At 47.5% G+C, this 24846-nt stretch overlaps 1 protein-coding gene and 1 long non-coding RNA gene across 3 annotated transcripts; one reads left to right on the top strand and one right to left on the bottom strand.

Annotated features, from left to right (window-relative positions):
• Positions 1–1097: 1097 nt before the first annotated feature.
• On the top strand, positions 1098–6127 carry LOC309661729. Of its 2 annotated transcripts, none has more exons than XR_014264221.1 (3): positions 1098–1116; positions 4348–4456; positions 5507–6127. It is a non-coding gene; the product is annotated as an uncharacterized lncRNA (long non-coding RNA). The 2 variants fall into 2 exon arrangements; XR_014264222.1 differs by lacking the exon at positions 1098–1116 and adding an exon at positions 2233–2263.
• On the bottom strand, positions 2443–16155 carry LOC309661712 (stearoyl-CoA desaturase 5-like). The gene is made up of 2 exons (XM_082463671.1): positions 15647–16155; positions 2443–3908 (listed from the first exon to the last, which is right to left on the bottom strand). Exons 1-2 carry the CDS (start codon positions 15888–15890, stop codon positions 3805–3807), a joined length of 348 nt encoding a protein of 115 aa, XP_082319797.1. The 5' UTR covers positions 15891–16155; the 3' UTR covers positions 2443–3804.
• Positions 16156–24846: the final 8691 nt, after the last annotated feature.

Here is a 24846-nt window from a genome sequence, read left to right as displayed (position 1 = left end):
TGGGGGACTCCAGGTAGACCTACCCCATAAAAGCCTATTGAATCCAGAAGCTCCCAAGTTTTCCTTTCAGCCTACCAAGGGTTAATTATCCTAGCTATTAACTAAAGCATGAAAGTGATCATATTGACTATAGATACACGACAGGATAATGGAAGAGAGTATATAAATGAACACTCATTTACTGTTTATCCTTTTGGGAAATGCTGACATGCTTAATGAGCCTCACTCCAACCCAGCAGCACTTAACCTTTTTAAAGTCACAGGCTCTGCTGAGAATCCAATGGAAGAAAAACGCCAACACACCCAAAACCTATTTCGGGGGCTCATGAAACCCCTGAGGCATCCAGCCTCAGCCCAGAACCCCTGCTCCAATTGCTAGGACAGCTAAGGAAGGTAATTTGAAGGCTGTTTAAGGCCTGTGTCCCTAAAATCACTTCTCCCTGTTGGCTACTTCCTGCCTGTACACAAAGCTGATCGTGGGGCCAACCTAAAAAACACCAGAATTATTAACAAGTACCTCTTTCCCACTGGTTGAAGAGACCTTAGGGGTAACAGACCAGAACCCAGTGATGGGAACAAAATGTTCAAAGAATGGAGACAAGAAGCAGTGAGAGATAACCTGGGCGGGGTGTGGTGGCGGACAGATTTTGACATGGCAACAGCATATCTTGTGGGCAGAGAGGCACAAAATCCCCATTCCCTGTTAAATAGGATCTGACTACCACCAGAGTGAGGTGGATGAGCCCGGGCCAAGGGGGAGACTGACACCCACATCCCCGTCACGGCCACCTGGGTACATCCCTGGGCAATGCTATCCGATCCATCCCCACTCCAGAGACACCCATGAGCCCGGTGCCCAAACCACTGCTGTGTAAGTCGGTGCCTCTCAAGGCAGTGTCACCTGAGGGTGTCCAGCAGGGCTCAGGCATCAGAAGGACATTCTCGCAAGGCCTGACTGCCCCTTACCAGCTCTGGATCTTGGGCAAATGAGTCCGCCCTGCATTCTGCCTCCTCAGATGCAAAATGCAGACGATACCAGGACAAGTCCACAGTCCCTCATCGAAACCCAAGGGTCAGATGTGCTTCAAGGTTCAGAATTGTTCAGATTTGATAAAGGTAATAGAGTGCCTATGCATTATAGTAATACCCATGGTGGGTCTGTCACACAACACATCAATACGAACATTCAGACTAAAAAGGATAAACAGTTTAGGTCAGATTTTGCCACCAAATGCATTCATTGGGTTAAGCTTACCCTCTACTTAGTTATGAAATAATTTTTTTGCAAAGTTTTGCTGTTGTTCAGAACAGCCGTGAAGACATTAAGGCCCTGTAGGATTATTGTTGTGTGGATTAAAACAGTTACAACACCCACCTCCTCTAGCCATCCCTGCACCTCAGGCCCACTTCAGTCCTCGTATTCATCACACTGAGTTACAATTCTCCTAGGTCTGTCTCCTCTTCTAGATCGTGAGCATTTTGTGGTCAGGAATGACAGCTTGCTCACCTGTGTATTCCCAGGCCCATGCTGGGCACATGTTCATAAATGTGTGCAAAACACAAGTTAATTAGTCATCTAAATCTCTCCACCTGCCTGCCTCCAAGCAGGTGGAAAAGCGCACCCCAGAAGTGCTCCCTCCCTTGCTCCTGAACCCGGGTACACATCAGAACATCAATCTGCCTACTCAGCATCATCACGACGGTGCGGGAACCTCCTTGGCACTTTCAAATACTTTTTTCATAAACCCAATTCATGTCCACTAGGAATGGCCCTGACCAGGGAGAGACTTGGGAGATTAGAACTTTTGCTAATCAGCAAAGTTATATCTGAGTCCAGACTCTTGCCTCCAGCCTTTAGACTGAAGAAGGACCTGGCAGCCCCAGGGGGCCAAGGAGGCCCACCTGTCTGTTTGCTTCTCCGGGAGCTGCTCCCACACATCGTGCAGTCTGGGCACAGCACCAATGCGAGCTCTGCTTTCAGGACTTTGCATCTCTCTTTCTCTGTGAAGACTCCACGCCTGCCTGGGTTTGGAAGGCTCTCGGCTGCCTCTTCACACTTATCTCTGAATGAGAGAAACCCAGCCCGGCTCCCCTGAGCAAGGCTGAATGAGCCCCGAGATCTAAACTGGCAGGAGCTACAGCTTGAGAACCACTCGTGCTAAAATGGAGAGGGACTTGGAGAGCGCAGCGCCTTTTCAAGAGAACGGAGAGGAAAATTCAACAGCGGGAGGGACTGAAACAGCCACTTGGATTACTGTCCTAGGTGAGGGTGGTCCCCTGTGTCACGTGGTCACCTTTGTCACGTGGCCACATTGACAGGATGCAGGTTAGAATTAAGCCCACTGCCGCCCATCGGATGCACAGTGAACATCTAGAGCGTCTCCCCAATGGTTGTCATCTCTTGGTGGGTCAGAATCATTTACAAGGGTCCTTATATCTCAGGTAGCAGAGGAGCCTAGGTCCAGGACGCCCCTAAAGTGTGCCTTGTCCCAGGCAGAGCTGCACTGCCTCCCCGCCTGCCTGGTCTAAGAAGTATTTGCTCCTCAGCAAATGAAGACGACTGGAAAGCCCCGACCCTCAGAGATGAAAGGGGCCCGAGAGAAGGGCTCCACCGACCTCCATTCTTTGAATGGACACGTTTCCTGAACGCGGTCACGTCTATACAGCGGATTTCCTGCACCAACTCGCTGTCTGGTCCTGGGAGCGATAATAATGATGCCACCGCTACTCGTACTGGGGCTGCCTTCCCGGAGGGGAAGATCGGGCAGGGGAGGCGCTGAGGCTACGCAGTTGGCTGCCGCACCTGAGTCCCCTCCGCAGTCCTAAGAAAGGTTTCAGGGCCCTCTTCCAAGCAGGTGGAGGTTTCTGCCTAGGGCTGTTTGTTTGAGGCTTTCTCCTGAGTTTTTTTCACCTCTTCTGAACAGCCTTCCACCCCAGGGATGACCCAAGCACCTACCCCCACCCCGCCCCGGGGAAACAAGCTCACTCCACACCACAAAGCATTCCGGGTCCGGGTCCGGTCCGATCACAGGTTCTCCTTCCGCTTTAACTCTCCTCTCTCCAGTGAAACTCCCACCCCCTCGGGCTCAGCCCTGTGTAAGAAGCTGTGTGCTGAGAGAGGAGCCCCTGCAGCTATTCCCATTCCCCAAATGCTGCCTCTTATCAACCCTAAGGAATCTCGGGCTAGTGGAATTGGAGGCAATGTAACAGCCTTGCACCTGTTCTGAGACGGGGCACGTGTGTGGGGATGTGACATTAAACTGCTAGGGACACAGCATCACTCCCAGGTCACCTGCCTCCGGGTCAGAGCACCTCCAACCCACAGGGTATAAGAGCTACCCGTGGCACCTGTTAAAATGCAGAGTCCGGGTCGCTCCCAGAGGTTCTCATCCTGTAGGGCCTGGGTGGAGCTCCCATCTGGGTAGAGCCCCCTGATCTGCACGTTGCACGAGCAACTCAGATGACCCCCAATACACAGTCCGCAGACCAGCCTGAGAACTACTGCCTCGCTCATTACCTATGTCTGCTTCTCAGTTTCTACCCCTTCCCGCTTCTGAAAACTGCCCCTCACAAATGTTTTCCCGCAAAGAGCTGGGGGCAGTTGGTAGGGGAAAGGTGGCCCCCGAGGTTTTCCATGAGGACGATGTAGCCAGAATTACCCCAACTAATACTGGATACTTAAGTATATACAGATGCAATTGTCTTGAATTTGCTTCAATCTAATCCGAAGGGGGGGGGGAAGCTATAAAGGACATTGCTAGGGTACCTGATGACATTCGGCTATCCACTGTGGATTAGATAATATCAAAAAGTTGGGACTTCCCTGGTGGTCCAGTGGTTAAGACTCTGTGCTTCCAAAGCAGTGGGGGCCAGTTCCATTCCTGGTGGGTGAATTACGATCCCATATGCTGCTGGGCATCGCAAAAAAAAAAAAGATAATATCAAGGTTAAACTCCTGGTTTTGAACATTGTACTGTGGTTGTATTCTTATTGTTAGGAAATACATACTGAAGTATTTAGAGATAAAAGGACACAATATCTCTGACTTATTCTCAAATGGCTCAGAAAAAATAGTAGTCACACATATGTATACATATACACATAGAGAATATGATAAAGCCAATGGGATAAGATGGAAATTGTTCAGTCTGCGTAGAGTAAATGGGAGTTCCCTGTACTGTTCTTACAACTGTTCTATGTATCTGAAATTATATATCAAAGTAAAAAGTTACCAAAAAAAAAAAAAAATCCCCAGGTGAGGGGTGGGTGTGGGGATAGAGACTCCATTCTCTTTACTTTTATGTATGTTTGAAATTTTCTATCATTAAAACGATTCCCTGTACCAAGCCTCAGGTATGGTTTGAGTGGCACCGACCCTGGGCTGCTGGGAGCCTAGACACCGTCCACAACATCACGGGCAATGACCTGTGAGCTAGGAGTACCGCCTGGATTAGCGGTAAGGTCCTCCACGTTCTGTCCTCCCAACTCCCAACACTTAGCGATACACCTTCACAATCTGACTTTTCCAATGTTATTTTTTTCTGATGATTAATATCAAATCTTTCGGGCGGAATCTTACATAAAGGCAATTATAAACTAGAAAATAAACATCACCTTTTAGACACACATTGCCTCTATCACAAAAGAAGTTTTTATTAGGACAGGTGATTTACTTTCAACCCCAGAACTTAGATTGGGCCCTAATACCTTTCCTTACATGATTTAGGATATAAATTTAAGCCAGAATGACTGACTGATTTTTTCAAAGTTCTCATTCAGTTAAAATAGAAAAGGATAGAAGCTGAAGATTATATGAATCATATGATAACAAGAAAATGCATATGCAGAGATGATATTAAAAATATTTGAGTACACCATAGGGAACTATATTCCATATCTTATAATAATCTATAATGGAAAAGAATCAAAAAAGGAATATATATATATATATATATATATATGTATCTCCAAATTACTTTGCTGTATATGTGAAAGTAACACAATATTGTAAATCAACTATACTTCAATTAAAAAAAAACTGACAACCCACAAGGGCACCAACCAATCAAAACCAATCAGAACAGATTTATTTTTAGATTTAAGCCCTGCAGCTGAGCCAGGTATTGGCCCTTTAGCTCTTGGATTGTTGGGAATTCCAGGAGCACCAGGGAAGGCACAGTTATCCAATGATTTTAACCACTGGGCGAACACTGACTGACTACCAGCTCTGTGCAGGAAGGAATATTAGCTCTAATAACTATGGTTTATTCCAACCCTCCTGGGAGCTCTGCCAAGTTTAGGTTCATACCCAGTCTATGCTCAGAGGGTAGCTCCAGATGGAGTCAAGACCCTGGAGTAATTCAAGCAGAGCTCAAAAATGTTAATGACTCACCCACTTGTCAGGAGCTAGGGAGCCAAACACAATGGATTTGGAGGTGGGAGATGGGAGGGGGAGATATGTGGGCATTATTCACACTTGCTAATAAATACCTTCTTTTGCTTATAGAGACTCTAGGGCAAAACAAATGCTTTCAGGGACACTCCAGTGACTCACAGGCTGAGAATAGAGACGATCTTCATTGTAACCATCTGCAAAAGCTTCTTATGAATGTATTTATTAGAGGAGGGAACCGACAAACTACTCCAGGAAAGTTACATTTTAGAAATTCATTTCTAATTTCATGCATAGAACTTTTAAAGAAGTAAGAGTATTTTCCACTTCTACTCATGCCAAGAGAACATTAAGTTGGATACACTACTTGGGGAAAATCACAGCTGTTCCTCTGAGTTATAAAAGGTAGGAGGGTAGAGACCAGGTCTCTGTTTTTTTACACAGTGCCTGGCTCAAGACCATAGCAAATTAATTGCCTGCTTGATAAATGTTTTTTGACGATGAGGTGGAGGATGCTTTGGGAGATGGCCTTGCTCATTCAGGTCACAGGCTGCATTTACAGCCATTGTCTCTTTAGGGAACCGAGCTAAAACCCATACAGCCAAATTGCCAGGGCATGATGGTATGCATACAACAGACAGTGATACAGGAAGAAAACAAATTTAAACCTGAGTTCTAAACTCTATTCTTGTAACTCTTCATTTCCAAGTCCACTGGTATTTGATTTTTTTTTTTTTTTTTCCCATTTTAAGGGCAGGGCTTCCCTGATAGCGCAATGGTTGGGAAGCCACCTGCCAATGCAGGAGACACGGGTTCGAGCCCTGGTCCAGGAGGATCCCACATGCCGCAGAGCAACCAAGCCCGTGCGCCACAACTACTGAGGCTCGCGCGCCTAGAGCCCGTGCTCCGCAACAAGAGAAGCCACCGAAGTGAGAAGCCCACGCACCGCAATGAAGAGTAGCCCTGGCTCGCCGCAACTAGAGAAAGCCCGCGTGCAGCAGCGAAATCCCAACGCAGCCAAAAATGAATAAATAAATTAATTTTTTTTAAAAAAAGAGTACCTGCTGGGTGAGATTAAGTGGACTTTTTTTTTAAGTGGACTTTTAAATGCCCTTTTAAGTAAAATTTGAGGCAAGAGAACAGAAATCTGACCGTGACGTCATCACTGACGTTCTGCGTCACCTGAACGATGAAGACAATGACCAGCCAAGAAAACCATTCATCAGTCTGAGGAAAGTGTGTCACCATGGAAAAGCTTGGTAAAGAACACATTCTAAGTCACTCACTGTCCATCTTTTTCTTTTTAAATCCATTCTCCCACAAAGCATTTAACACTTCCCTGTGCCCAGAGCAACCTTCCCCAGCCCCGTCTCACCGCATAAAAACCCAGAGGAGTGATAGAGAATTCTGCAAGCTCCCCACTGAGGTCAGGGTGACTCCCAGATGGACACGGGTGCAGAGGGGCATGCAGATTCCTGGGGCACTGAGAAAGGCTTCTCTCTCCCCAGTCCTTTCCCCAAAATCACATGGAAAGTTCTCTTACAGGGGCAAAAACATCTTTAAAGTTAAGAAACAACATGAAAACTTTCCTTAGAAAGAAAGGCCACACAAAGATTAAACTCATTCATTCGTCTCCTCCTGCATCCATTCCCCCAGCACAGTGTATGTTGAGCAGAGGCCATTGCCAGGCTCTGGGGAGGCAGATGTGCCATGGGAGAGCTCAGAGCCTCATGGAAAAGGCAGACATTTACAACTCGCTGAAATGACAGCAGGACTGGAGACAAGCGGAGCGGGTAGGGAGTAGAGGGGAAGAGCGTGCTAAAATATGAAATCAGAGCCTTTCCAGGGAATGGAGGTGACACCAAAGAGGGAAGGTCATGAGAGGGAGTAAAGGCAGGCCCTGGAGCAGAGGTGTTGGCTGTCCCAGCAGCCATGCCCTCTTCTCCCTTCCCCCAGAGCCTGGGTTTTGTTTGGCTCTTAACCCCCGCCTCATGTGGCATGTGGCTCAGTGGCTAACACTGATTATCCTGAATCCCTTGCCAGTGATGGTTTAACAAGGGACTTGGGACACAATCCTGCAAGTGAGACTTGAGGAGACATCAGCTGTGAGATGACCAGGAGAGAGTTTCTCTCTGATGAGACTTCAGGAAGGGGCAGCCTCTCTCTTCTTCTGTAGGACACTGTTGTAACTCCTGGAACTCTGGCAGCCATCTTGTAACCACAAGGAAAACTAAATTCCACAAGGCCACCATGGCAGAAATGAAACCTGCACTTTGATGTTATTACTGAGTCATCCCACAAGTGCCCTACCTTAGGATTACCTACCAGTGAAATTAGAAATTTTCCTCATCTTTTAAGCCATCCTAAGTTGAGTTTTGTGCTACTTGCAGCCAAAAGCATCCTTTGTGGAAGGTGGCCCTTTCCTGAGGCCCCCTCGCCTTTACCAGTTCATCTGGTAAATGAACTGTTAACTGTTTTACCAGTTAAACAGACATGCTGAATTCCCAAGGGCCATGCACAGAGACTTCCTGTTATTTTTCTCCAGCTCTACTCATGAAAATAAAATTAATTTTCTAGCCCATGAATTAAACATCACTGCTGCCGGCTGAAAGATTTTAGCAACAGCCTTTTGTTGGCAAGAGAAGCAGGATCCCGACATGTTCTAAAATAAGCTACAAGGAGGCAGGAGGGGAGGAGGCCATTAAACGGAAAAAGAAAGAGTTGCCAAATCCCACCCATGTGCAGCTTCTCTGACCCGTCGGCCTATGGCCTGACTTGAGGGAGTGATTCTCTAAGTTCACTGCAGATGGGTCACCTGGAGACCTTATCAGTGCAGGTAGTGATTCAATAGGTCCAGGGTGGGGTCTGAGAGTCTTTCTTTTTAACAAGCTCCCAGGTGATGTTGCTGGACCACAGCCTGCAGGGACCCACAGAGCCCTCCGTAATAAGCTGCAGAAATGGGAAGGAGGACATTGAGGAGGGTAGTGAGAACCAGCTGTTTAAGCTCAGGTTCAAGGGAGGAAGTGAGGTGAGAAGAACTCCCCTACACACCTGTACCTTTGAGAAACAGAGGAAAGAGGAACACAGGAGGAGGAGAGAGCCCTGGGTCTGGTATGCCTGTGCTATTATACCCTTGGGGCATTTTAGTAATTTAGTCCTGGGACAATACCCCTGAATCTGTGAGATCAAAGGCCCAGCTGAGACATTATTTCTAGCTCTCCCTCAGCTCTGGCCAGCCTGAGGGAGGTGCCCGGCCCCACTGCACACCTGCTCCAAGGCGTCTGCCTCAGGGTCCTTCCCGAAATTCTTCAGACTCACTCATCCCGCTGCCATGTGTCTGGTCTAGAAGTTATACACCAAGAGCCACTGGTGTGTGTGATGGGTGAGAGGAGGTGAGAGGCAGGTAGAGGCTGCAGGGCAGCCCCTCCGAAAGCCTGATCTCCTCCCAGTCTTCCTGGTCCTCTTGAATCTTCCTGCCCTGGATCTGGACCCTGATCACCTTCAGCCTCGCTGAACCACCAGGTCCTTGACTGGCTCTCCCCTCTCCCCTGGGGAGCTCTGTAGCCTGTGGCTACAGTGCCATCTCACCCAAACCCCTTGGCCAGCCAGCCTCGGGCCTCCTGGAGGCTCAGTCCAGCCACCTCCTCCCCCGGGAAGCCCCCCCAACTCCCCCAGGCTGGCACCTGCAGCTCATGCTGCCTTGGCGGTTCTCACCTGTGCACCCGTCTGTCTCTCCAACTGGCCTTAAGTGCCGTGAAGTCAGGGATGGTGTCGGTGCCTGGCAAGTAATGGGTGAGTAATAAGCATAACTGAATATGGATAAGGGAATTAAATAATGGTTCTCAGCCCCGCTGTGCATCAGAAACACCTTAATGCCTTTTTCAAAAAAGCCAGGACCTCACTCCTAGAGATTCCAGTGCAGTAGGTCCGGGTGGGGGGGGCGCCCAGGCTTCTGAATATTTTAAAAGATCCCCAAGTGATTCTGATATGTTTTGACAATAGTTGAAAAGGAAAAGAATGAATGAATTAGTGGACAAGTGAATATGTGACTGCACGTGCAACTGTGAGGCTCTCTCGTGGCCGTTCACACTCAGAGTGAACAAACGGCAGACGCTGATGAAGGAGGATAGCGGGTCCCTGCTGGGATGGCCACCAACCCATTGCCAGGGAAAACAAAGTCAGAAAGCAACTGCTTTACCCCTGACCAGGGCTTTCTGACAACCGGGGGGTAGCCGGAACAAGTCCCAGCCACCAAAGGGGGAGCTAAAGGAAGGGAAGGCGCGAAGGGAAGCACCGAGGGCCAAGTGCCTCACTCCCGTTCCTTTCACTCCAGCTGCGACATGCTGCTGGTTGTACCGCTCTTCTCACTGTGCAGCTGGGGACGCTGAGGCTACGGGGGGTGAGCGATCTGCCCAAGGCTATAGCTGGGGGGCTGGGCCTTGAACCCAGATCCTCTGACTCTAACGTCCATACTCTTAACCCCAGGGTGGCACTTCCACAGAAGCAGGACATGTCACAGCAGAGGGATGGCGAGACTGCACACCAGAGACTACAGAATGTCAAAATAAATGCTCAACAAGAATAATGCCAACCAAAGACGATGTTGCCTTTTATAAAAATTCAGGGAAACCACCATGACTGTGTCACCCTTTTGTAAATCTCTCAGTGACTTTTCCAAGCAATTATTATGATGTTATACAATACACAAATCAGGACAAGATGAGAACTAAATGTTACATGAGGTCAGGATAATCTATTTAGATTTAAAGGCTATGCTTTATATTTGAGCCACAAGAACTCCAAGTCCCAGACAAACAGACACGGAAGCCCTGCAGGTTCCCTGATGCCTGGCCCACGGTGGGGTTGGTAGTAACAGAGAGCACTGCATGTCTATCCTCTGGCACCAGTTTGACATTTGCCCCGATTCTTTTTTTTTTAATAAAGCTTTTATTTATTTATTTATTTATTTATTTATTTATTTATGGCTGTGTTGGGTCTTTGTTTCTGTGCGAGGGCTTTCTCTAGTTGTGGCAAGCGGGGGCCACTCTTCATCGCGGTGCGCGGGCCTCTCACTATCGCGGCCTCTCTTATTGCGGAGCACAGGCTCCAGACGCGCAGGCTCAGTAATTGTGGCTCACGGGCCCAGCCGCTCCGCGGCATGTGGGATCCTCCCAGACCAGGGCTCGAACCCGTGTCCCCCGCATTGGCAGGCAGATTCTCAACCACTGCGCCACCAGGGAAGCCCTGCCCTGATTCTTAAAACAACTTTCAGATCAGTATTACCATCCCTATTTCAGAGACCAGGAAACCAAGGCTCTCACACTGGAAAGGGGCCTGCCAGAATTTGAACTAAGTGGCAATGCTGGGATTCCCGCTCTGGTTGCCACTCTGCAGAGCGACTTCACATTTCAGGATGACAGTGCAGTTGGCAGTGACCTTGACCAGTGTTAGAAAAAAACCGAGTTAATAATGTTAACCTCAACCTATACTTATACTTGTTGGGACTATTAAGCCAGCAAAAGCACACCATTCTCTCGGGTTTCGCTGCACTCCACCCAGCCTTGGGTAGGGCTCTTAGTGCTTGCCTGGTTATTAAAAATGCAAGAGTTGCAACCATGGGCTGGGAATTACAAGATTTAAAAGGAAGATTCATTTATGTTTTTCAGTTTTTTAGTAGTTTGAGCGTTAAAGATTTAAAAAAAAAAAAAGAATGGGGCTTCCCTGGTGGCGCAGTGGTTGAGAATCTGCCTGCCAATGCAGGGGACACGGGTTCGAGCCCTGGTCCGGGAAGATCCCACATGCCGCGGAGGAGCGGCTGGGCCCTTGGGCCACAATTACTGAGCCTGCGCATCTGGAGCCTGTGCTCTGCAACAAGAGAGGCCTTGCTAGTGAGAGGCCCGCGCACCGTGATGAAGGGTGGCCCCCGATTGCCACAACTAGAGAAAGCCCTCGCACAGAAACGAAGACCCAACACAGCCATAAATAAATAAATAAATAATTCCCATTTAAAAAAAAAATAAAAAAAAGATGATTCAAGGAGACAGAAACGGGGAAAAAAGTCAAAACTGAGACCCTAAGACATTTAGGAGAAATGATTTGGCCCTGTTTTTACAGCAATTTAACTGGCTCTGCTCAAAAAGCCCCAAAGAAAACACTAAAGACCAGGTGAGTTATCAGCTGAACAAAAAGATTCTTCTTTACAAAATAATGGCCTTCTGGAGGAAAATAGGAGGAAGAGAGGATGAAAGAGAAGGGAATGAGGGAGGGAGGAGGGACAGGGGGATCTGTGTTCATTTCTCTTTGGAGACTTTGAGAAAGAACCCTTGTTTCCCAAGCCAAAGCAATCTTTTCTATGCAAGAGAGGCAACGAAGCCATGTTGTGTGCCAGCTTTGTAGAATTGATTGTGCTGCAAGACGGCCTTTTTTCCTTCTAGTAAAGAAAAAAAGCCAGTATCAGGACCAATAATAATAAGAGCAGCTAACAATTACTGGACATCAGCCAAGGTCCAGGCACTGTGCTAAGTAGTTTACACCTATTATCGAATTTAATTCTCACAGCCTCATGAGCAAGAAGTATTGATATACCCATTTTACAGGTGAGAAAGCTGAGGTCTGGAAATGTTCATTTGCCCAAGGCCATGCAGCTGGTACGTAAGTAGGAGAGCAGGGATTCACATTCTCAGTTGTTTCTCTTCTGAGCTGTGCTCACCCTAGAAAACCGGGAGGTAAAACAGAAGTCCATGGCCACGCATTCTGGGAGGGCGTCAACAATGTTAGGGATTTGGTGGAAAAAGAAGCCCAACAAAGACATCAGGACCATCGAAGGTGTGGATTCAGGTTACCCAAGGCCTGACAGAAGACAGCTCATCTTTGGGCAACTCTCCGAATTGGACAGAATCTGACTGATGGACCAGTACCTTCCAAACCCCAGCCTCTCCTGACCCTCCCTCCTGCTAGACTGCCTCGTCAATTCCTGCCACCGCTCAGATTCCTCGCCATAGGCTGTGTGCCAGCAACCTGAAGGGCACCAGAGAATCCTGTCTCTTCCTTAGCAATGGTCACATTTGCCCTGGGGCAAGATGGAAGGGAGCAGGGCATGTTAGTGTTTTGCATGCCTGATACTGTCACTGAAATGGTCATGATGTCACCAAGGCATATTTAGGGGACTCGGATGACATTTCAAGGGAAACCAGAAAAGTCCCTCATGTTTTTGGAAACCAGTGGCCAGAATGCCTGGAGACAGGGCAAAGCTGCTGGGAAGGGGCACCAGGACTCTGACCTCGACACCACAGCTGCAGCTCCTCACTCCCCTATTCCACTCGTCTTGGGAGTCAGGGCATGAACGAACTGCCCCTTTGGCCAAAAACCCTCAAAGCAGGCACTTTTGTGAGCTCAAGGCTTCAGGTGAAGATTTTTCCTCCAGCTGGAGGGCGTGTTCTGTGCTCAAAAGTCATAAACTCATCCCTCAGGACCTGTGGGCACCAAGAGCATTCCGTTCTGACAGCCTGCCCACTCAGAAAACTGCAAGGGTAAGAAGAGAAAACAACTTGCTCTGGGCCCAAGGAGAGTCATAAAAAGGTGGGGAGTGAGGCAGTGGAGGAGGTCTGGACTGAACAACTTGATGGGATCTTTCACGGATGACATTTTACTGCCACGCAAATTACTCTTCGCACAACTGAACACCTAAAACATCCTCTGCTGGGTGCTCTGCATGGATGCCTCCTGTTTCCAGGGCAACCATACCTGGGGTGGAGGGTGGCAAGCAATAATAGATGGGCTAGTTAAGCCTACTGCCTTGACAACTCAGGTCCCTGAAGTGGACGAACAGCCCACTGGTGCATGAACTCAGTCCGAACACTACACAGAGCCAGTGGGAGAGATGATGAAAAGGGCATCCAGTGGGGAGAAATTTGAAGCTCAAGGCACCAGGGCTTTCAATGAAAATAACCCTGATCAACAGTCTCCCTATAGATTCTAGCCATCAGCACACTGATCTTAGCTGTCTCTCTCCCTCACTTCTTCTCTCACAAGCTATCCATCAGATAACATTCACTTACTTGGAATGTTTCTAAGTCACAAGTTTGAATCTTGAAACTACAATATCCACCACTGTCGGCTCTTTTTCTGTTTGTTTGTTTTTTGGAGGGGGGCAGCAATGAAACCCAGGTAGGAAGTGAATCAAGATTCAGGGAATGGAACTGATGAAAAGTAGCTAAGGCAATAGACTATGCAGGAAGGCACAAGGATGGGCTTGGCAACATCACCCACAAAGGGGAACCCAGAGTCCTGCAGTGTGTTGACTTCTCCGGGGAAGCTAAAGGATTTTGAGGCCGAGGACGGTGTCTTCTGGCCGAGGTCTTTCAGAAGAAAGATTCTGTCTCCACCACAGTGAGTGGCCTGGAAAGGGCAGAGGTGACTGGCAAACCTGGAGAGGAGGCCTTGTCCTTGTGGCTCCTGGTGGGATGCCAGAACCAGCAGGTGGGTGGCTGTAAGGGATGGAGCCTGTGGGTCTGTGGAGCTCCAGGCATGTAAGACAATATTTTAAGTGCTCACTTCTCCCTGAGCTCTCTGACACTGGGCTATTAAAGCTAAGCCCCAATCCCCTGGAGGCAGGTGAGCTCTGAAGTCCAAAGGCACAGTCCTGCCCCTGCAGGGAGAAGGAGTGGGGTGGAGAGGGAGCAGCTCCCTGGAGGATCCAGGGTAATAAGGGTTTTGGTTGGCAGGTGGGGGGAGTGTGTCCATGAAGCAATGACTGAGCATCTCACGATCTAGTCATCTGGAAGTAAAGGAAGAAGGAAGACAGGGAGAATGAAACCAACACATAACAGTAAAGAAGATGGTGGAAAGGACACTGAATTGAGGCGGTGTACTGAGCAGGGGAGGGCTGAGCAGGGAGGTTACCCGAAGCTTAGGGGGCTCTGGGAGGCTTCACAGATGCCCACAGACGCCCCGCCCCTCTCATCATTCCTCAGCTCTGCTCAGCCACACTCCCCTAAGAGGCCCCCATCTTCTGGAAGAGTTTGCTTCCGAGAGCAGGGACTGCAGAGTTTCAGGGGAAGGCTTGGAAACGAGCGGCCCCATTATGAACCCAGGCATTTGGAGCTGGCACTATGCTAAATAAGACGCCTTGCAGAAAGAGGTTTTCTTATTTTCTTCCTTCCTCTTCCCCTCTGGGAATAAAAGTAGGTTGTGTTTCTCCTGCCCCCGTTCCTTGGCGATCTCGGAAAGGAGAGCTGAAAGGGCTTCTTGGATCATCTCGTCCAACTCTCAGCCCAGGATATCAAGGCCAGCGCCTTTTGTCCCGGCTAACGTGGCCACTGCAGGGACTGAGGCCAAAACCAGTTGCTGGGGCAGGGGGTGTTGGAAGTGGTTCTGAGGTCAGCCACTGGAGTCACGTAGGGCAGGCACTCGGCCCCCGGGCCCCGGGAGGTGGGGGGCATTGGGGGGGGGCTCCTGGGCTCCCTCCCATGCCGGCAGGGTTGCGGGTGCTAGGAAAGAGGGTGGCGAGAGGGAGAGCTACAGGTGCGGTGACAGACAGGCACTGGTCAGAAGGGATAGGTCCCGGAGGGGATCTGCTCTGCCACGGTCTAAGCTTTGTGCCGGGGGGCAGAGCGTTCTCGCCGCGGGGTTGGTGTGCTCGCCGAGAAACTTCTGGGACCTTAGAAGTGCAGCTGGGCACAAGAGATCACGGAGCGGGCAGGGATGGGGGCCTTGACGGGGCAGGAAGGGAACTGGTGTCTTCCATCTCCTGCGCGAACATCAAGACTGATCCGGTGCCGGGTCTCTCCACCCCCGCTGCAACTCCCTTTCTTGTCCTGAACTCGGCCCCAAGGTCCGTGGCCCACAGAGGAGACTGAGAAGCCGAAGGGCGGCAGAAAGGAGCGCCGCTGGGACCCGCCTGGGCGACACAATCATCCCATCGGTCTCCCCGCCCTGGAACCCGGGTTCAGCCGGTGCGCCTCTGCGCACAGCGGTGGCGCCGAAGGGCCCCGAGTCCGTCCAGGAGCCGCCAAAGGCACCTACTCAAGCAGACAGCGGAGGAGGCAGAAGTTGAAAATACCAGCACAGAAATACCTGCCTGTACCAAAGGCCGGACGACTGCAGGCCGGGGGGCCGGGGCGCGTGGTGGGGAGGCGAGCGGAGAGCGGAGGGGGGCTCCACACCGCCCGAAGCCAGCGGCGACCCGCGCCCCCGCGCGCCCCGCCGCCGCCTCGCCTCGGTGCCCCGGGCGCAGGGGCCGCCGGCCGGACTTACCCCACAGCAGAGTGAGCGGCTGGGCTTTGGGGATGAGCGCCAGGGAGTACACGGCCCCCAGGTGGAGCAGGCTCATCAGGAAGACGTTCCTCCAGACGATGTCCTGCCGCCGCCCGCGCGCGCCGGGCTTCTCCCGGCCGCCGCCGCCGCCGCCCTCCGAGCCCTCGACCCCGAAGCCCACACGGATTTCCTCCTTGGCGGTGCGGAAGGGGACCTTCCCCTCGTCGGCGGCCGGGCCTGGCATGGCTGGGGAGAGGCGGGCGCTCGTGGCAGCGGCAGCAAGCAGGCGAGCAGCTGGCGCGGAGCTCTCTGGTGGGGGCGACGGCTTCTGCCTTTTAGGAGGGGATTTCCGCACCTCCCGTCCCCGCCTTCCCCGGGCTTCTCTGCTTCCTTCTCTCTTCTTCTGGCATTCAGCGCGGCTTAAGGATGCAAATCTTGGCGCCCGGCATCTACTGCTAGCGAGTCGCCCCTACCGCTGCCGGGGCTGAACTCTGCGGCGAGGAACTGGAGGTGAGCGCCAGGGGCTGGAGGGGACGCAGGGGGGTGGGGGGAGGGGGCGTGGAAAAAGCCGAGAAAGCGGCGGGGGTGGGAGCGCTCCGAGGGAGGGAGCTGGGAAGAAAGACCCGCATAGCTACAGCCAATCAGGATCGCCTGCGGGGCTCTTAAAGAGAAAGGCGCCCCCTGGGCCTCCGCTGCCCGGGCTCCCCGGGGCCGGACGGGGCAGCCTGCTCGGCAGGCAGCGTGCAGCCTCCGCCCGCGGGTGGGTGAGCGGTGGCTCCCGGGTCAGGGAGCCTGCAAAGGGGCTCACAGCACTTCTGCAGCTGTTGTTGTGTGTTTCTCCGGTTCCCAGAAATACCCTTCCCTTTTGAAAAGACTTCTTTTTGCTTTGAAGCTACAGGCTGGAGGATTTACAATACATACTTGCCCCAGGTCGCAACACAAGCTAAGGCCAGATCTGAGTTGAGAATCACAAGTCCCTGTGTCTCCAGGTTCCTATGGCTCCTTGGGCCTGGCCGGGGAGGTGGGGGGGTGGGGAGGGGGTGGTGTTGCAGGCAGCCGTTCAACTCTTTTTTTTTTTTTATAAAACACCTTTATTGGAGTATAATTGTTTTACAATGTGGTGTGTCAGTTGCTGCTGTATAACAAAGTGAATCAGCTATACGTATACATATATCCCCATATCCCCTCCCTCTTGCGTCTCCCTCCCACCCTCCCTATCCCACCCCTCTAGGTGGTCACAAAGCCCTGAGCCGCTCAACTCCTTATTGGACAGCTTGCAGCCAGACACACAGTAGGTGCTCAAATAATGCCTATTAGATGATGAATAAATGGTTTGGGGGCTGGTTAGTATACAGTAGTGCGCCGCCACTGCGCGGCCCATCGGCCACGCAGCTGTTTGTGGCAAATTCTCCGCTAACCAGTGCGTTTCTGGACTGTCTCCTAAGCCTCGAAGTCAGCACCGTTGAGATGGAGCTTTAGAAAAACATCACCCAGAACGTTCCAAGGAAACTTAACCTCAGAAGAATCGTGTCTGCTCATTCCTCCTCTCCCAACGCAGATAATTTAGAGCTATCCAGAGGGAGCCCTGATCGCACAGAAGTGTAGAGGAGGGTGAGCTGGCCGTGTCCCAAGCAGCTGTGGCTGCACCTGCGGCTGATAGCAGAAGGACAGGGGCCAGGAATGGAAACTAGGGGCTCTGGATTCTACTTCTAATTCACTGTGACCCAACTCAGTCCTCTGGGGACAGATTTCCTTACCAGGATCTAAGCTTTATTCTTCTTTCCAGCTTGCAAAGTCTATAAATGTGAGTTTGAAAGGATACCATTATGTTGACAAAGAAAGCTGATTTTTGGATCAACTTGTTAGGAATCCTTTCCAGCGTCACAGGAGAGGGAAAAACATTACCAAGGATTGACTACATGAAAGGACCATACATGAGCATCTCATTGTTAGTAGACCAGAATCAGTCCAATCAGCCAGAAAACACAATACCTAATTTAAAACTGAAGCAACGTATGTGGCTTGTGGAATGGTGGCCACTGAGCCAGTGTTACGGTGTTGCTTCAGTTGGAGCTGAAATTATAGAATGAAGGGACACTTGCCCGGCGCCCAGATAAACGCCGGCCCTGTCATTAGACCAGTGAGACAACAGAACATGAGACTTGAGGGCATAAACTTCATCAGCCTGCTCAACCTTGGCTTTATAACGAACCACTTTTTCTTCTCATGCCCCCTCTGCTCCCCACAGCCACCAGACCCACATCTTCCCTGTGGTTCTCTATTCAGACTGTCCTTTCTCTAGGGGTGGAGTAGTTGCTCTGTCAAAAGCCTCTCTCTGGGTTATTGTAATGACTCACCACACCCTCACTCTAACCATTCAGTCATTTGTTGGGCAGGCTGTGTGCACCAGTCCTGCTATGTGCCAGCACTGGTGCACACTGGGGATACGAGGACGAATAAGGTGTGGTCCATGCCCTAAAGGAGCTCCTCATCTAGGAGGGAAGACAGATCAAACAAGTGTTACCTCTTGGCTATGAACTGGGAAGGGCAGGAAGGTCCAGTCCGTTATCAGAAAAAAATAAATAAATAAATTCTTGTTAGGCATCAAGTGTACATACAAAGAGTTCAGGGGAGGCAGCAAAACAGTTCTTTATGTGGCCCCAGAGTACCTTATCTGTTACATAAGCTACTTCATCTTGGCTCTATCTTAAATGAATATCTTCCTCTCTTCCTCCCAACAGGTCAGACTGGGTGTGGCCAATCATTTCAGTTGGTTGGACTCATGATAGAGAAGGAGATGTTTTCATCTGTTGGAGGTGGGAGGACGTGCTCTTCAGGCCTTTCAGATGCTGCTTACAGAAGGATGGCTGAAGGACATTAGCCCCTCCAGATCTAGCCTCAGAGTGACACCTCTACACATACAAGGTATAGTCTTGAATATCCCCTGTGGCATATTATGCCGTCAGGGCTACTGTCTCTTTTCTCCACCTTACTAAAGACCCTAGTATATTTTCTTAGCTTCTGGTCAAGACCCTAGAAGTGGATGGGTATTCATCTCACTCATGGGACAGTAACCCTTATCCTGTCAAACAAAGAATTACCAAAAATGTGAGAAGACCTATTAGAGGTATGTGCAGGAATTAAGTGGGGCCATGAAGAAAGGAGTAGTTAATTCACACTAGAGGGGAGGAGGCGGGTGATATCTGGATAAGGGTTTTTTTTTTTTCTTTCTTTTTTTTTTTTTTTTCATGTAATGTCTGAAACATTTATATTAACATATTTCCATACATATTTCCATACAAATACAAATATAAGATTTTTAGAAATTTCATGTAATGTCTGAAACATTTATATTAACATATTTCCATACAAATAACCCAATGAAAGTTTAGTATTAGTTGTTTTGTTTGCTTTTTTATACTGCAGGTTCTTATTAGGCATCAATTTTTTACACATCAGTGTATACATGTCAATCCCAATCGCCCAATTCAGCACACCACCATCCCCACCTCACCACAGTTTTCCCCCCTTGGTGTCCATATGTCCATTCTCTACATCTGTGTCTCAACTTCTGCCCTGCAAACTGGCTCATCTGTACCATTTTTCTAGGTTCCACATACATGCATTAATATATGATATTTGTTTTTCTCTTTCTGACTTACCTCACTCTGTATGACAGTCTCTAGATCCATCCACGTCTGAACAAATGACTCAATTTCGTTCCTTTTTATGGCTGAGTAATATTCCATTGTATATATGTACCACATCTTCTTTATCCATTCGTCTGTTGATGGGCATTTAGGTCGCTTCCATGACCTGGCTATTGTAAATAGTGCTGCAATGAACATTCGGGTGCATGTGTCTTTTTGAATTACGGTTTTCTCTGGGTATATGCCCAGTAGTGGGATTGCTGGGTCATATGGTAATTCTATTTTTAGTTTTTTAAGGAACCTCCATATTGTTCTCCATAGTGCCTGTATCAATTTACATTCCCACCAACAGTGCAAGAGGGTTCCCTTTTCTCCACACCCTCTCCAGCATTTGTTGTTTGTAGATTTTCTGATGATGCCCATTCTAACAGGAGTGAGGTGATACCTCATTGTAGTTTTGATTTGCATTTCTCTAATAATTAGTGATGTTGAGCATCTTTTCATGTGCTTCGTGGCCGTCTGTATGTCTTCTTTGGAGAAATGTCTATTTAGGTCTTCTGCCCATTTTTGGATTGGGGTGTTTGTTTCTTTGATATTGAGCTGAATGAGCTGTTTATATATTTTGGAGATTAATCCTTTGTCCGTTGATTCATTTGCAAATATTTTCTCCCATTCTGAGGGTTGTCTTTTCGTCTTGTTTATGGTTTCCTTTGCTGTGCAAAAGCTTTGAAGTTTCATTAGGTCCCACTTGTTTATTTTTGTTTTTATTTCCATTACTCTAGGAGGTGGATCAAAAAAGATCTTGCTGTGATTTATGTCAAAGAGTGTTCTTCCTATGTTTTCCTCTGAGAGTTTTATAGTGTCCAGTCTTATATTTAGGTCTCTATTCCATTTTGAGTTTATTTTTGTGTATGGTGTTAGGGAGTATTCTAATTTCATTCTTTTACATGTAGCTGTCCAGTTTTCCCAGCACCACTTATTGAAGAGACTGTCTTTTCTCCATTGTATATCTTTGCCTCCTTTGTCATAGATTAGTTGACCATAGGTGCGTGGGTTAATCTCTGGGCTTTCTATCTTGTTCCATTGATCTATGTTTCTGTTTTTGTGCCAGTACCATATTGTCTTGATTACTGTAGCTTTGTAGTATAGTCTGAAGTCAGGGAGTCTGATTCCTCCAGCTCCATTTTTTTCCCTCAAGACTGCTTTGGCTATTCGGGGTCTTTTGTGTCTCCATACAAATTTTAAGATGATTTGTTCTAGCTCCGTAAAAACTGCCATTGGTAATTTGATAGGGATTGCATTGAATCTGTAGATTGCTTTGGGTAGTATACTCATTTTCACAATGTTGATTCTTCCAATCCAAGAACATGGTATATCTCTCCATCTGTTGGTATCATCTTTAATTTCTTTCATCAGTGTCTTATAGTTTTCTGCATACAGGTCTTTTGTCTCCCTAGGTAGGTTTATTCCTAGGTATTTTATTCTTTTTGTTGCAATGGTAAATGGGAGTGCTTCCATAATTTCTCTTTCAGATTTTTCATCATTAGTGTATAGGAATGCAAGAGATTTCTGTGCATTAATTTTGTATCCTGCAACTTTACCATATTCATTAATTAGCTCTAGCAGTTTTCTGGTGGCAGTTTTAGGATTCTCTATGTATAGTATCATGTCATCTGCAAACAGTGACAGTTTTACTTCCTCTTTTCCAATTTGTATTCCTTTTATTTCTTTTTCTTCTCTGATTGCCGTGGCTAGGACTTCCAGAACTATGTTGAATAATAGTGGTGAGAGTGGACATCCTTGTCTCGTTCCTGATCTTAGAGGAAATGCTCTCAGTTTTTCACCATTGAGAATGATGTTTGCTGTGGGTTTGTCATATATGGCCTTTATTATGTTGAGGTAGGTTCCCACTATGCCCACTTTCTGGAGAGTTTTTATCAGAAATGGGTGTTGAATTTTGTCAAAAGCTTTTTCTGCATCTATTGAGATGATCATATGGTTTTTATTCTTCAATTTGTTAATATGGTGTATCACATTGATTGATTTGCGTATATTGAAGAATCCTTGCATCCCTGGGATAAATCCCACTTGATCGTGGTGTATGATCCTTTTAACGTGTTGTTGGATTCCGTTTGCTAGTATTTTGTTGAGGATTTTTGCATCTATATTCATCAGTGATATTGGTCTGTAATTTTCTTTTTTTTGTAGTATCTTTGTCTGGTTTTGGTATCAGGGTGATGGTGGCCTCATAGAATGAGTTTGGGAGTGTTCCTTCCTCTGCAATTTTTTGGAAGAGTTTGAGAAGGATGGGTGTTAGCTCTTCTCTAAATGTTTGATAGAATTCACCTGTGAAGCCATCTGGTCCTGGACTTTTGTTTGTTGGAAGATTTTTAATCACAGTTTCAATTTCATTACTTGTGATTGGTCTGTTCATATTTTCTGTTTCTTCCTGATTCAGTCTTGGAAGGTTATACCTTTCTAAGAATTTGTCCATTTCTTCCAGGTTGTCCATTTTATTGGCATAAAGTTGCTTATAGTAGTCTCTTAGGATGTTTTGTATTTCTGCGGTGTCTGTTGTAACTTCTCCTTTTTCATTTCTGATTTTATTGATTTGAGTCCTCTCCCTCTTTTTCTTGATGAGTCTGGCTAATGGCTTATCAATTTTGTTTATCTTCTCAAAGAACCAACTTTTAGTTTTATTGATCTTTGCTATTGTTTTCTTTGTTTCTATTTCATTTATTTCTGCTCTGATCTTTATGATTTCTTTCCTTCTGCTAACTTTGGGTTTTGTTTGTTCTTCTTTCTCTAGTTTCTTTAGGTGTAAGGTTAGATTGTTTACTTGAGATTTTTCTTGTTTCTTTAGGTAGGCTTGTATAGCTATAAACTTCCCTCTTAGAACCGCTTTTGCTGCATCCCATAGGTTTTGGGTCGTTGTGTTTTCATTGTCATTTGTCTCTAGGTATTTTTTTATTTCCTCTTTGATTTCTTCAGTGATCTCTTGGTTATTTAGTAACGTATTGTTTAGTCTCCATGTGTTTGTCTTTTTTACGTTTTTTTCCCTGTAATTCATTTCTAATCTCATAGCGCTGTGGTCAGAAAAGATGCTTGGTATGATTTCAATTTTCTTAAATTTACTGAGGCTTGATTTGTGACCCAAGATGTGATCTATCCTGGAGAATGTTCCATGCGCACTTGAGAAGAATGTGTAATCTGCTGTTTTTGGATGGAATGTCCTATAAATATCAATTAAATCTATCTGATCTATTGTGTCATTTAAAGCTTCTGTTTCCTTATTTATTTTCATTTTGGATGATCTGTCCATTGGTGTAAGTGAAGTGTTAAAGTCCCCCACTATTATTGTGTTACTGTCGATTTCCTCTTTTATAGCTGTTAGCAGTTGCCTTATGTATTGAGGTGCTCCTATGTTGGGTGCATATATATTTATAATTGTTATATCTTCTTCTTGGATTGATCCCTGGATCATTATGTAGTGTCCTTCCTTGTCTCTTGTAACATTCTTTATTTTAAAGTCTATTTTATCTGATATGAGTATAGCTACTCCAGCTTTCTTTTGATTTCCATTTGCATGGAATATCTTTTTCCATCCCCTCACTTTCAGTCTGTATGTGTCCCTAGGTCTAAAGTGGGTCTCTTGTAGACAGCATATATATGGGTCTTGTTTTTGTATCCATTCAGCCAGTCTATGTCTTTTGGTTGGGGCGTTTAATCCATTCACGTTTAAGGTAATTATCAATATGTATGTTCCTATGACCATTTTCTTAATTGTTTTGGGTTTGTTTTTGTAGGTCCTTTTCTTCTCTTGTGTTTCCCACTTAGAGAAGTTCCTTTAGCATTTGTTGTAGAGCTGGTTTGGTGGTGCTGAATTCTCTTAGCTTTTGCTTGTCTGTAAAGCTTTTGATTTCTCCATCAAATCTAAATGTGATCCTTGCCGGGTAGAGTAATCTTGGTTGTAGGTTCTTCCCTTTCATCACATTAAGTATATCATGCCACTCCCTTCTGGCTTGCAGAGTTTCTGCTGAGAAATCAGCTGTTAACCTTATGGGAGTTCCCTTGTATGTTATTTGTCGTTTTTCCCTTGCTGCTTTCAATAATTTTTCTTTGTCTTTAATTTTTGCCACTTTGATTACTATGTGTCTCGGCGTGTTTCTCCTTGGGTTTATCCCTGTATGGGACTCTCAGCGCTTCCTGGACTTGGGTGGCTATTTCCTTTCTCATGTTAGGGAAGTTTTCGACTATAATCTCTTCAAATATTTTCTCTGGTCCTTTCTCTCTCTCTTCTCCTTCTGGGACCCCTATAATGCGAATGTTGTTGCGTTTAATGTTGTCCCAGAGGTCTCTTAGGCTGTCTTCATTTCTTTTCATTCTTTTTTCTTTAGTCTGTTCCGCAGCAGTGAATTCCACCATTCTGTCTTCCAGGTCACTTATCCGTTCTTCTGCCTCAGTTATTCTGCTATTGATTCCTTCTAGTGTAGTTTTCATTTCAGTTATTGTATTGGTCATCTCTGTTTGTTTGTTCTTTAATTCTTCCAGGTCTTTGTTAATCATTTCTTGCATCTTCTCGATCTTTGCCTCCATTCTTATTCCGAGGTCCTGGATCATCTTCACTATCATTATTCTGAATTCTTTTTCTGGAAGGTTGCCTATCTCCACTTCATTTAGTTGTTTTTCTGGGGTTTTTTCTTGTTCCTTCATCTGGTACATAGCCCTCTGCCTTTTCATCTTCTCTATCTTTCTGTAACTGTGGTTTTTGGTCCACAGGCTGCAGGATTGTAGTTTTTCTTGCTTCTGTTGTCTGCCCTCTGGTGGTTGAGGCTATCCAAGAGGCTTGATGGGAGGCTCTGGTGGTGGGTAGAGCTGACTGTTGCTGTGGCGGTCAGAGCTCAGTAAAACCTTAATCCACTTGACTGTTGATGGGTGGGGCTGGGTTCCCTCCCTGTTGCTGTGGCATCAGAGCTCAGTAAAACCTTAATCCACTTGACTGTTGATGGGTGGGACTGGGTTCCCTCCCTGTTGGTTGTTTTGCCTGAGGCAACCCAACACTGGAGCCTACCCGTGCTCTTTGGTGGGGTTAATGGCAGACTCTGGGAGGGCTCACGCCAAGGAGAACTTCCCAGAACCTCGGCTGCCAGTGTCCTTATCCCCACGGTGAAACAGAGCCACCACTCGCCTCTGCAGGAGACCCCCCAACACCAGCAGGTAGGTCTGGTTCAGTCTCCCCCAGGGTCACTGCTCCTTCCCCTGGGTCCCGATGCACACATTACTTTGTGTGTGCCCTCCAAGAGTGGGATCTCTGTTTCCCCCAGTCCTGTCAAAGTCCTGCAATCAATTCCCACTAGGCTTCAAAGTCTGATTCTCTAGGAATTCCTCCTCCCGTAGCCGGACCCCCAGGTTGGGAAGCCTGAGGTGGGGCTCAGAAGCTTCACTCCAGTGGGTGGACTTCTGTGGTATGTGTTCGCCAGTCTGTGAGTCACCCACCCAGCAGTTATGGGATTTGATTTTACTCTGATTGCGCCCCTCCTACCGTCTCAC

Source organism: Balaenoptera physalus (genome assembly GCF_965194825.1).
Source record: "Balaenoptera physalus genome assembly, chromosome: 5".
NCBI classification, from domain to species: Eukaryota; Metazoa; Chordata; class Mammalia; order Artiodactyla; family Balaenopteridae; genus Balaenoptera; species Balaenoptera physalus.
This window is presented reverse-complemented; position numbering and strand designations above follow the sequence as displayed.